At 36.4% G+C, this 13,713-nt stretch overlaps 1 protein-coding gene across 1 annotated transcript; it reads left to right on the top strand.

Annotated features, from left to right (window-relative positions):
- Positions 1 to 450: 450 nt before the first annotated feature.
- LOC136664278 (uncharacterized) lies at positions 451 to 3,127 on the top strand. Its single transcript, XM_066641410.1, has 5 exons — positions 451 to 898; positions 1,647 to 1,751; positions 1,905 to 2,009; positions 2,170 to 2,274; positions 2,432 to 3,127. Exons 1-5 carry the CDS (start codon positions 729 to 731, stop codon positions 2,976 to 2,978), a joined length of 1,032 nt encoding a protein of 343 aa, XP_066497507.1. The 5' UTR covers positions 451 to 728; the 3' UTR covers positions 2,979 to 3,127.
- Positions 3,128 to 13,713: the final 10,586 nt, after the last annotated feature.

Below are 13,713 nucleotides of genomic sequence, written 5' to 3' on the forward strand. Positions count from 1 at the left end.
CAAATTCCGTCACTAGCCCTTAAACTGGGATATTCCCTTAAGAACATATGTAGCATTGTAGAGAGCAATGCCTTAATGGAGGGCAACCACAGTCTGGCAGAATGTGCGAAGAATTACAGACTTGTACATGAAGCAAGATGGAAAGAGTACATCTCATCAAGTGCTAGAATAACTCTAAAGGAAGCACAACTGAACATGCCTCAGTTCTTGCCTTTCACAAAGAAGACTGTTGTGTATGTATCTGGAGAAGAAGCAAGTGGAGATGCAAAATGTGCTAAGTGTCTGTCCATCAAAAGACAACTACAGTGATCTCTGCAAGATAACTCTTAGCCAAATTGTGCTTTTTAACCCTCTGAGGTTATGCCGCCGGCGGGATAAAATTGAAATTCCACATAAACACGTATATAACTCTGCGAGATTTTATCCTAGAAAAAAAATACAACATACCTCGGAAACCTTGAAGGGTCTACTTTCCAACTATACATAGGATGAAACGATATATATATTTATATTCTTGTGAGAGAAGCGTAAACAACAACCGGCACATTTTTGAGGCACAAGCTTTTTTGTTCCGCCCATAGACGCGTTCTGCCATTCATATGTTAACACTATGGTAATTCGGCAGCGGCTAGTGGAGGATTATTGACTGATAATTTGCATGAAAACGCCCATTTGCTTGTTATAAAAACAGAGCACATGTAGGGGAATTGTTTTCGTGGAGCTTCGTCATGGCGCACTCACGGTTAACAGCTGCGGAGGCACTTCTACACATCCAGGAGAGCTTTGCTTCGGAGAGTGAAGAGGATTTCAGCTCATCTGACGAAAGCGGGGAGGACAGTGACGAAGAAAGACTTTATTTTGAGAAGCGGATTGATCCCAAGGAGGATTTTTGTGAAGGGTAAGTGAAATATTTCCTTTCAAATGAAACAAACCCACGCTTCGCGCTTACTGTGTATACTCCGCGAATTCCGGGTAAATTTAAATAAAGAATAAATGAAATAAGTATTACTTTGTATATGAAAGCATAAATGAATGTAAAACACATGTAAGATATATAATTATGTAAGAACGCGTTCATTCATGTTTACAATGTGCACTCCGCGAATTCCGGGTAAATTAAAATAAAGAATGAATTAAATAAGTATTACTTTGTATATGAAAGCATAAATGAATGTAAAAAAAACATGTAAGATGTATAATTATGTAAAAACGAGTTCGTTCATGCTTATGTAAATACACTGAATGCTGCTGTTGTGTAAACGGCACATTCAAATGTAGCCTGTTGCTAATCTGAGTGTGAATGGCATGTTGTACATTAGTATGCAAGGCTCCAGTACCATAAGTGTGGCTTATTGTCATGCTATAATGTGTAAATGGCTGTATATGTTTAGCCTAGTGTGGTAATGTAATGTGTAAATGGCCTGCGTGAATGTGATAGTATCATCCTATGTAGCTTGTTATGCTATGTACTGATATGTAAATCTTTGTAACTGCTCAGAAGACAATTACTATGCTATACATAGGTCATATGTAAGTACTTTATTTGAAATACAAGTAATTAGTTGTAGTGACTGTTGGCATGTATAGATCATCTTTGTAACTGCTCAAAAGAGAGTTGCTCACATTTATTATTATTTTTCTTTCAGAAATGTGGAAAATACTCCATCTCCAGGCAAAAGAAAACGCCGTCGGCCCAGTCTGCAACCACCAACATGTAGGGGAGGAGCACATGGTCCTTCCACATCTGCACTGTAAGTTTAGCATTTTGCTATACATAGGTCATGTGTAAATACTGTATTTGAAATATTAGTAAATATTTGTAGGAGCTGCTGGAATTTATACTGATATGTAAATCTTTGTTACTGCTCACAGGGCAACTACTCACATTTCTTATTATTTTTCAGAAATGTGGAAAATACTCCACCTCCAGGCAAAAGACAACCCCGTCGGCCCAGTCTGCAACCACCAACATGTAGGGCAGGAGCACATGGTCCTTCCACATCTGCACTGTAAGTTTAGCATTTTGCTATACATAGGTCATCGGTAAATACTGTATTTGAAATATTAGTAAGTATTTGTAGTGACTGTTGGCATGTATATATGTATATTGCTATGTAATATTTGTAACTGCTCAGAACACAATTGCTCACATTTCTTATTATTTTTCAGAAATGTGGAAAATATTCCACCTCCATGCAAAAGACAACGCCGTCGGCCCAGTCTGCAACCACAAACATGTAGGGCGGAAACACATGGTCCTTCCACATCTGCACTGTAAGTTTAGCATTTTGCTATACATAGGTCATGTGTAAATACTGTATTTGAAATATTAGTAAATATTTGTAGGAGCTGCTGGAATTTATACCAATATGTAAATCTTTGTTACTGCTCACAGGGCAACTACTCACATTTCACATTTATTGTTTTTCAGTGTACAGCCACCATCATGGGAAAATGAAGTAGTTGAGGATGTCTGTCCACCACCACTGCGCTTTCTTCCTGCAAGGGAGCCTGGTGTTCAACTGAGGAAAGGGGACTGCTACACACCCCTATCCCTCTTCAAGTTGTTCTTTCCAAAGGATGCTGTGGAAGTCCTCTGCCGGAACACAAACAAGCAAGCTGCAAAGAATATTGCAAGAGGTGCAAAATACAGATGGCTGGACGTTGACGTTGCTGAATTTTACAAGTACATTGGACTCATAATCTACATGTCCATGGTCAATTTGAAGCACATCTCTGACTTCTGGCGTAAAAGCAATATCTTCTCCATCCATTTCCCATCAACAGTGATGTCAAGGGACAGGTACCGGTCAATATCCTGGAACGTACACAAGCTACTGCTGGCCGAAAGACCTGTGCATACTGCAGGAAGCACAGGGAAAAGCAAACAAAAACTCCATGGAAGTGTGAACAGTGTGATGTCTACCTTTGCATGCAGCCAGACAGAAACTGTTTTAGAGACTGGCATCTTTTGTTGAACTGATTCATACATATATACACACACAAGGATATGTATCTATCTATCAGTATGACTATATTTAGTATATTATCACTATCTTTACATTTATTTTGCCAGTTATTTATTTTTTTATTTTTATTGCTTGTTTAGTTCTTTTTTTTTGCAATAAACTGTGATAAACTGTGACTATCTTCCTCTGGTCTCTTCTCTTTTGACAGCTGTGGCGGTGACAGCTAATGGGCCATTCATTAGGCAGTGGGGTGGGGACCTCGCACCTCGGTTTTCGCACCTATCTTCATACATATGCAATGTAGGAGCCAGTGACTGAGAAAAACAGAGTGTCACCTCACATTTGTTATGTCCTAAGTATAAAATTACATACAATTTATGAAAAGTAGAATCAGCAGTGTGTTGCCAAGACCCGTGTTCACAAAGTTTTGACCTCAAAGGTCCCGGTGAGAAATGTTTAGAAGGTGTTTTTTCACAGTATATCAGCACTTCTGAAAACAGGTTTTTGGAAAGTCTAAGTTTAGAGTAAATTTAATCAAAATATAGATGTATGACACTCTTACTGATTCAACATTGTTGTTGCAGAGATAGTTCTGAAAAATGCATGTGTAACACTTTGAGAAAAAATAATTTCAGATGCGTACAATTTGTAAAACAATCAAGGCATGTCAGACTACACCAGAGTGTCTGAAAACCCCTCAGACTCCAGGGGGTTAATCGGAGAAGAGAAGGGGAGGTTTCAAAGATGCCAATTACAGCCTTCACATCAAGGCCTAAAACAAAGCTTCATGAAGACCTTGCCATCTGCATGTCTGAATTCGAAAAGAAACTTTGCCAGCACTTTACCCGGATTGAAATAAAAGGTAAACGGGACAGGAAGGTACCAGTTCTCTTGAAACCTAAGATGGTACAAGCTCTTGAGCTTCTCCTTGACACACGTGAAAGGTGTGGTGTGTCAAAAGAAAATCCTTACTTGTTTGCACGACCAGGTGGAACAACACCATACAGAGGACGAGATTGTATCCATAAATTTGCACTGGAGTGTGGTGCAAAGCATCCAGAGGCACTGTCATCCACTAAGCTCAGAAAACATATCGCTACTATGACTAAAGTACTCAATCTTGAGGAAAATGAAACGGATCAACTAGCCAACTTCCTTGGCCACGATATACGTGTCCACAGAGAATACTATCGTTTACCCGAGGGAACTCTTCAATTGGCAAAGCTGAGCAAAGTATTGCTAGCAATGGAGAGAGGATCACTGTCAGATTTCAAGGGGAAAAAACTAGATGATATTGAAATTCATCCAGATGGTAAATTTCTAATACAAATTTTGATTAAGCACTGTATTATTATTAGGACCATTTTGTTTATAATGCTATATAATTTTCTTCTGAATAGAAAAAATGATTGAAGCAAGTGATGACTCATCATCTGACGAAGATCAGCCTCCTGTAGGAGACCTCCAGCCAGATGGAACTGACAATTTTCCATTAGAGAGCTCTCATCCTTCTCATTCACCGTTACCTGATATTTTGCACAAAGGTAAGATGATTGTATGGGCAGAAAGTTGAGTGGATAAAGAATTTTTAAATTAAGGCTACTGTACACAATGTACAGCTCAGCATTTTTGGGTAGCATCAGGTAGCAGGGCACTGCCAAGGAGATGTGATAATATCAATGTTAAAATAATTCACCCACATAAATTGCATGAGAAGTTTTAATCTTGGCACACCTGGCACCTGTTAAATTGGCTGAAAAGTCTAGGCTAGTACCTTTTTCTCAGATAAACAAATTTTTGGTTGCTGCATGATGTATGTATCTTGTGGTGGACTTTACAGAAGGCAGTTTTAGAATATCAGTTGTCAACAGAGTACTGTCATCCCAACTAGTTATGTGTAACATTTCAGACTTTATTTAAATCTTTTTCAGATACATTTTATTCAAGGATAGATGCAAGTCAGAGCACACATATCAGGGCTAATTAATTTTAAAGGTTATTAAAAAGGTCCAGAATTTTCCCAAGCCAAGGTCCAGAACATAATGTACTAATGTACTACTATATATGTAGTATTATGATCAGTGCCATGTCCTGTACATTAAAATAACTGCAGTTATAGCATCATTTTATGTAGTTGAGCTGAGTGTAGAATCAAATTACATTTTCAATTACATATTTCAACAAGGTTTATAAATAATAAATACTAGGGGTGGGACTTGATTAAAAAAGTTAATCAAATTAATTAGAAGCTTTGTAATTAATCAAAATTAATTACATTTTAATCACATTTCAATATTTAGCATGAGAAATATTGATTTAAGTTTGGTTGGTGAATGAATCAACAAACATAAGCTTCAATTCAAAATCTTGTTTATTTTCCCACCAGTCTACTACCAGTGAATTGGTCAGTTTGTCTGACGTGACATTTTGATTGGCGACACAGTTTGCGTTACAGTAATCCCTCGCTACTTCGTGGTTCATCTTTCGCGGATTCGCTACTTCGCAGGTTTTTTCAAGGGGGCTTTTTTATTATTTCCATGTATTAGACTGGGGCTGTAGGTGACAAAATATATCATTTACAAGTATTTCTTACGTACAGTACATGTGTTGTTCATGTCCACATCCGAGTGAAATTTACTAACGCTAAATCACAGCTTAGGAATGACTCTATTAAAGAAACTGGTGGGATATCACATGTAGTTCCAGCTGAAAAACATTATAGAACGACTGTTTAATGCAAAGGGTGGGTTGTTAACAGTAACAAGGAGGGGTTTAAAAGTCCAAATACTCGTTAAATACATAAATAAATATCTTTCCTCTACTTCGCGGAAATTAGTTTTTTTCCCCCACGAAAGACGAGGGATCACTGTACTGTTAACATTACTGACCTGCGTACTAGCCCCAATATGTTTTGCGTTGAGGTGGTAACGAACGGTGGAAGTGCTCCTGTAATAAGCAAACTCCTTTGTGCATAAAGTGCAGTCTCTTCCATCATCTCCATAATGTTCATCACATTGTATGTTGTTATAATTTGTATGCCTGGAACTTATGCACTGAGAAACTTTCCATGGTGCACTGTACGATTAAAATGCGTTAAATTTTTTATTTCGTTATTTTCCCCATAATTAATTAATCAAAATTAACGCGTCAAAGTCCCACCTCTAATAAATACTCTAAAATGTAATTTTCTCATTTCAAGACGTTTACTACTTTTCCACAACCAGGAATCTGATTGGCTCTTATTGCTGGAGGGTGGGACTTTATCCATAAACAGAATCCATTTTCATTGTTATGAGAATATTTCAACCAGGAATCCATTCCCTTAAAGTTTCTGCTTTTACTTCACACCGAATGTCCCAAAATAGTATTTGCCATGTCCCTTGGGCTATTTTTACTGGTCCCAGGACAGCAGTGTCTAGAGCCCTGCCCTGTGTCACTCACTGGAGTCACAGTGCTCATCATAATGCACAGATCTGATATGCTTAGAAGCCACCTGTGTGATATGCAGAAACTTGTGATTAATCCAAGTTTCCTAGAGCGCTAAACCTAAACTGTAATGACTAGTCACACCACTTAAAACACTGTTTAAAATTAAACAGCTTTTAATATTTGAATAGTGTATGGGTCTGTAACTGGACTGCATTTCGCCTATTTATGACCCCGTCAGAGTATAAACACAGCCTCCACACAAATCTGTGCAAACAAAAGGAAGCAGGGTGGGGGGGGACATTTATCAAATCAAGGCCAATATACTGGTTTTCTTATCCTTACAAATATGATTGTTTGAATGAAAGTTTGTCACTGTAACTAAACATGAAATACATTAGATAGAAATTGAGAGAACTAATGTTACAAAATCATATTATCTCAGCTTATTTGCAAGTGATGATTTGTTTAGGAGGATTTCAATAAAATTTTAATTTAATTTAACACTTAAACTTTTTTATTCAAAATTATTTAATTTGGTAACAAGCTATTCAACTGGGTTTATTCAACTCCAGTAAATACTTTGGATCCAATAATGGTTCATTCAACGCATTTTCATATTTATTCATTCATATTTATTTGAGCTAAATAAACCCTGTTCATTGTTGTCACTTGAAGTAATCTTTTAGGTTGTATGGGCAAACTGTTTTACAGTGTAGACCTAACATTAAAAAAAATACTAGATGTTTTGGTGTTTATGTTGGTTTTGTGATGCTGAGCTCCAGCTATTGTAACTTTGTGTTAATACGAATATTTTTTTTTTTTACTTATAGATACTTCTATATTTATTGTTCACCTACATATGTATTGGTATTTTTATTAGTTGCTCAGGAAATACAGCTTTGCATTGCACAAAACTGCATGCACTATTATTATTATTATTATTAATATATATATATATATTGAGTCAGTTATATATATTATATATATATAATATATATAATATAATAATATATTATTATTATATTATTTAAGGAGAAGTCTCTTGTTGAAAAAGAAACAGCAAAATGTAATTATTCTGAATTCATTACACAGTAAAAAGTTTATATTCAGATTATGACACTTATTTTTTATTTTTATTCTTAATATTGAGTTTCGCATTGATATCACGAAGCTCAAGAACATTATTGCACATTGCGTTTCTTGTCCATATTGTGCACCACTACTACACGTTAATATTCAGCTCAAACCCACTAACAAGGTGAAAGTAGTATGTGTCATTCATCTGTTTTTTGTTTAAATTAACTCTAGAAAAAAAGGCATCTGCTAGTCTACGTACACTGTTTCTGTCAGGAGGCTTGAAATAAGGCCAGATTTTTCTTTTGTTTACACCCCTTTTTATAGCACGGACAGATTCATGACATGCACGCGCTGAGCAGCCATATATATTTACATTCATGATTAGTGTTCACTTTACAAAGATCAGTGTCATTTAATAGGATAAACAACTTGTAGTTGTAATGTCTAACAGTGGTTGCCAATATTGTTACTTGGTGTACCATTATGTATTAGTTTTATACATGTTCATGTATTTTAAATGGGGTTTTTGCTTTTGTTTGAGGAATGTTTAAGGGGTATTGTCAGTGAAAGTCTAGAGATATAGATGACTAAAATATAACTGGATGCTTACAGTTGTTTTGTCATCTACAGGATGTGACGTGGTGACCAAAAGAAAGTGGGAACGAGATGAAGTAAATGCCGTAGAAAAGCACATGATGAAGTACATTAACATGTGCAGGATTCCTGGTAAGAAGGAATGTGTCCGCTGTCTTGAAGCAGAGCCACAGGCGCTAGGAAACAGAACTTGGACAGGATTAAAATACTACATAAAAAACAGAATAACCTCTCTGAGAAGACAAACCAGTTCATGTTAAACTGAGTCTTTTCCCCAGTACCACAAACTATCTGCCTTAATATTGCTTTGATGCTTAATTCATTTTAATTTCTTTTTTAAATATAAATGTTTGGCTCAGCTGATTGTGTTGTTAGCTGATGACTGTTTTAAATACCAAATATTAAGAGTTTTGATGTGAGATGATTTGTACTACAGAAACCTTTTTTAATACATAGACTTTAGTGACGAAAAGAAACGGGATGCCTTGTCGACAACAAACAAACAGCCATTTTATTTATAGATATGTTATATCCAAAACAGTGAAACCACGTCTTCTGAGCTTATATTGATGGTGGTGAATGTTTTCATCAGCAGGAGGTTAGTTATCTGCATAGACAAAGTTTTAGGCCAAACACGTCTAAAAAATACTAAAGTAAATCAGACATCAGGCAGCTTGTGAATTAATGTAATGTAATCGTTTTCTGTGAGGGAGCTCACATTTTTGTGACTGAATTTTCCTAGAATGCTGCATTTCATACCAAAATCTAAATTACTTTAACTTTTAAATTCATTATGGTTATATTTTTAAATATTGAATTCCTGATGGAAAAGATGTTTTCGGTACCACTTTTGAATAATTAAATGTATTTTATCCTTGAATGCTTTTATCTACAGATTTGTAAGTGTCTGTACATCAACTATCTAATGTTTTACTGTCACTTAGTTTATTAATGTTTAGCTGTAGGTGGACACTGATACTTTGTCATGTTGTTTTGTTTTGTTTTTATTCCCCTACCCCCTGGTCATTGCATGTGTGCAAGCTATTTGTACAGTAAATACAAAACTGCTTGGGGTTCTGGAAGCAAGTGAGGGCAAATAAGGCATGGAGGTAGCATGACATAAATTGTCTTTTCACAAGTGTTTCCATCAAACAGTTTCAGTGGCTACTGCATCACATTTCAGTCCGTTATTGTGCAGGGGTGTCAGTTGATATTTTGTTAAATTTGTTTCTTCAGTGTGCCTCTCGTACAAGTCAAGTACACCAATGACTTTTACTTCCTGAATAAGAGCCAGCTGAACCAGACAAGTTTAAGGACTTGTACACCATCTTTGTCCCATTTGTGACTGTCACCATTCTTTCTCCCTCTCTCGTGCATGATATCCTCCGTTTATTACTTTGTAGCATGCAAGGCTCAGGTGCTGCCTTCCTACCCCCTCATGGAATTCATCGGTGCGCATGAGTTAACTTACAAACTCCATTGTTGTGGCGGTTTAGTTTACTACATTTAAACTCAGTAGCTGTCCTTCACACTGTGCACATTTCATGAAGAATGGACCAATAAAAATACTCTAATTTTTTTTTTTTTTTTTTAAACATTGAACTCCACTACAGAAGTTTCAAAGTTGCTATTTTGAGATGCATGTTTTTAATTGGACAGCAACGATATGTGGAAAAACTTCATAGTTTAGTTTTAGTGATGCCTATCAATTAATGCATTTTTAATCTTGATTTTTAAAGTGTGGTATGTTTTGATTAACTATGCTGTTTGCAAGTAGTTCTGGTTAGTGCATATGGTTTAAAGACAATAAATATTTCACTTTATGTTGGTTGCTTTTTCTTCCATCATTCAGTGCAAATTTTACTTTAGATCAGTCATTTTGCCCATTGTGGATTTTCAAATTATCAAAATTAAATTGTAGTTCTTAATATTGATTGGTTAAACACAATTGGCATGGGGGAGGGGATGCATTTTGGATTGTTTCTGGCCATAATTTCATTCACAGTAAGAGACTGACTCAAGTTTCCCTACCATTTTAGATAATTTAACTTTGACAGATCTCAATATGCAACTTACACATCAGGTAGTAGTAGTCTAGTACATCAAGATTCTTGGTAAAAACTTTAGATGACTTGCATATATTAAAACTGAAATAATCGAGAGATTTCTGATTCCAGAGTAACAATTAATATGCAGTACCCAATTTTACAAAAATATATTGCTCTATTCCTATATATATATATATATATATGTGTGTGTGTGTTTATAATGATGTGCACATCATTAAATAGTTTAGCTATTGCTAAAAGTATATATTTTTTTATGTTTAGATGATAACATGCATTACAGATATGTATAGTCATAACTAAATTATAAATATATTAAATTAGTGTTTTGGATATGGATATAAGGACCTCGATTTCCACTAACCAAATTTAAAAATGTAGATATCTATAATTAGAATTTCTACTAGTATGAATGCAACCGATGATGCATACAAATGTATTTATTACTAGTACAAATGTTTTTATATATAAGAATATATTTAATTCCATGTAAATCAATGGTCATATAGGACTAGTCTAAATGACATTGTAGAGCTTGACAAATAACCAATTAAATGACTAAGTACATTGGTATATAAAACTACATGAATGCCAAGTGAGGTGTAAAAAACTAAAAGAATTTAATTTAAAATGCAAAGAATTGGAATAACCTGCTGGTACTCATTCAGAATTAACTGCACTGTAACTGCCCAGTAGCAGTGAGGTACTTGGTTACGTGTAAGTTCTCATTCAGTTAATGATATGTCCTGCTTGAAATGTGTAAGTTGTCATTCTGAATTGTCTGTAATATAATGTTCCACTAGCATTTACTTATTTGAATGCACACAGAGTGTGTAAGTTCTCATTCTGACTCGATCTACCAGGAGTGTGCAGGTTCCCATTTGGAATCATCGATAGTGTAACTGCCCAGTAGCTTTTAATTACTTAATTTTACTTGGAGTGTGTAAGTTCTCATTCTGAATCAATCTATCGGGAGTGTGTAGGTTTTCATTCTGTATCATCTGTAGTGTAACTGCCCAGTAGCTTTTAGTTACTTAATTTTACTTGGAGTGTGTAAGTTCTCATTCTGAATCAATCTATCGAGAGTGTGTAGGTTCTCATTCTGTGTCATCTGTAGTGTAACTGCCCAGTAGCTTTTAGTTGCTTATTTTTACTTGGAGTGTGTAAGTTCTCATTCTGACTCGATCTACCAGGAGTGTGTAGGTTCTCATTTGGTATCATCTGTAGTGTAACTGCCCAGTAGCTTTTAGTTACTTATTTTTACTTGGAGTGTGTAAGTTCTCATTCTGACTCGATCTATCAGGAGTGTGTAGGTTCTCATTTGGTATCCATCAGTAGTGTAACTGCCCAGTAGCTTTTAGTTGCTTATTTTTACTTGGAGTGTGTAAGTTCTCATTCTGATTCGATCTACCAGGAGTGTGTAGGTTCTCATTTGGTATCCATCAGTAGTGTAACTGCCCAGTAGCTTTTAGTTGCTTATTTTTACTTGGAGTGTGTAAGTTCTCATTCTGACTCGATCTATCAGGAGTGTGTAGGTTCTCATTTGGTATCCATCAGTAGTGTAACTGCCCAGTAGCTTTTAGTTGCTTATTTTTACTTGGAGTGTGTAAGTTCTCATTCTGACTCGATCTATCAGGAGTGTGTAGGTTCTCATTTGGAATCATCGATAGTGTAACTGCCCAGTAGCTTTTAATTACTTAATTTTACTTGGAGTGTGTAAGTTCTCATTCTGAATCAATCTATCGGGAGTGTGTAGGTTTTCATTCTGTATCATCTGTAGTGTAACTGCCCAGTAGCTTTTAGTTACTTAATTTTACTTGGAGTGTGTAAGTTCTCATTCTGAATCAATCTATCGGGAGTGTGTAGGTTCTCATTCTGTGTCATCTGTAGTGTAACTGCCCAGTAGCTTTTAGTTGCTTATTTTTACTTGGAGTGTGTAAGTTCTCATTCTGACTCGATCTACCAGGAGTGTGTAGGTTCTCATTTGGTATCATCTGTAGTGTAACTGCCCAGTAGCTTTTAGTTACTTATTTTTACTTGGAGTGTGTAAGTTCTCATTCTGACTCGATCTATCAGGAGTGTGTAGGTTCTCATTTGGTATCCATCAGTAGTGTAACTGCCCAGTAGCTTTTAGTTGCTTATTTTTACTTGGAGTGTGTAAGTTCTCATTCTGATTCGATCTACCAGGAGTGTGTAGGTTCTCATTTGGTATCCATCAGTAGTGTAACTGCCCAGTAGCTTTTAGTTGCTTATTTTTACTTGGAGTGTGTAAGTTCTCATTCTGACTCGATCTATCAGGAGTGTGTAGGTTCTCATTTGGTATCCATCAGTAGTGTAACTGCCCAGTAGCTTTTAGTTGCTTATTTTTACTTGGAGTGTGTAAGTTCTCATTCTGACTCGATCTATCAGGAGTGTGTAGGTTCTCATTTGGTATCCATCAGTAGTGTAACTGCCCAGTAGCTTTTAGTTGCTTATTTTTACTTGGAGTGTGTAAGTTCTCATTCTGACTCAATCTATCAGGAGTGTGTAGGTTCTCATTTGGTATCCATCAGTAGTGTAACTGCCCAGTAGCTTTTAGTTACTTATTTTTACTTGGAGTATGTAAGTTCTCATTCTGACTCGATCTACCAGGAGTGTGTAGGTTCCCATTTGGTATCATCAGTAGTGTAACTGCCCAGTAGCTTTTAGTTATTTGATTATTTGGTGCCTTCGCACATGTGCAAGTTACCCATGCCATGGGCACTAATACACACCCCCTACCATCAGAAATGCTGGCTTTTGAACTTTGCGCTGATAACAATCCGGACAGTCCTTTTCCTCTTTGGCTGGAGTAACGATGTTCAGGATTTCCAAAAACAATTTGAAATGTGGACTCAGGAATTGTCAGACCACAGGACACTTTTCCACTTTGTGTCAGTCCATCTCAGATGTGCTCGGCCCAGAGAAGCTGGCAGCATTTCTGGGTGTTGTTGGTATATGGCTTTCACTTTGCATGGTAGAGTTTTAACTTGCACTTGTAGATGGAACGATACTCTGTTTTCCCTGACAATGGATTTCTGAAGTTTCCTGAGCCCATGTGGTAATATGTAATACAGAATGATGTCAGTTTTAAATGCAGTGCTGTCTGAGGGAGCGAAGGTCATCGGCATTCAATGTTGGTTTTCGACCTTTCCGCTTACTGCAGAGATTTCTCCTGAGTCTGAATCTTTTGATATTATGGACTGTAGATGACAAAATTCCTAAACCCCTTCTAATTGTACGTTGAGAAATATTGTTCTTAAACTGTTGGACGATTTGCTCACGCAGTTGTTCACAAAGTCATGAACCTCACCTTATCCTTGCTTGTGAACGACTGAGCCCTTTGGGGATGCTCCCTTTATACACAATCATGGCACTCACCTGCTTCCAATGAACCTGTTCACCTGTGGAATGTTTAAACATTCCTCAACTTTCCCAGTTTTTTGTTGCCCCTGTCCCAACTCTTTTAGAACATGGTGCAGGCCTCAAATACAAAATGAGTCAATATTTGTAAAAAAAAAAAAAAAAATGAAGTTTATCTGTTTGAACATTAAATATCT

This window comes from Hoplias malabaricus, chromosome 12 (genome assembly GCF_029633855.1).
Source record: "Hoplias malabaricus isolate fHopMal1 chromosome 12, fHopMal1.hap1, whole genome shotgun sequence".
NCBI lineage: Eukaryota > Metazoa > Chordata > Actinopteri > Characiformes > Erythrinidae > Hoplias > Hoplias malabaricus.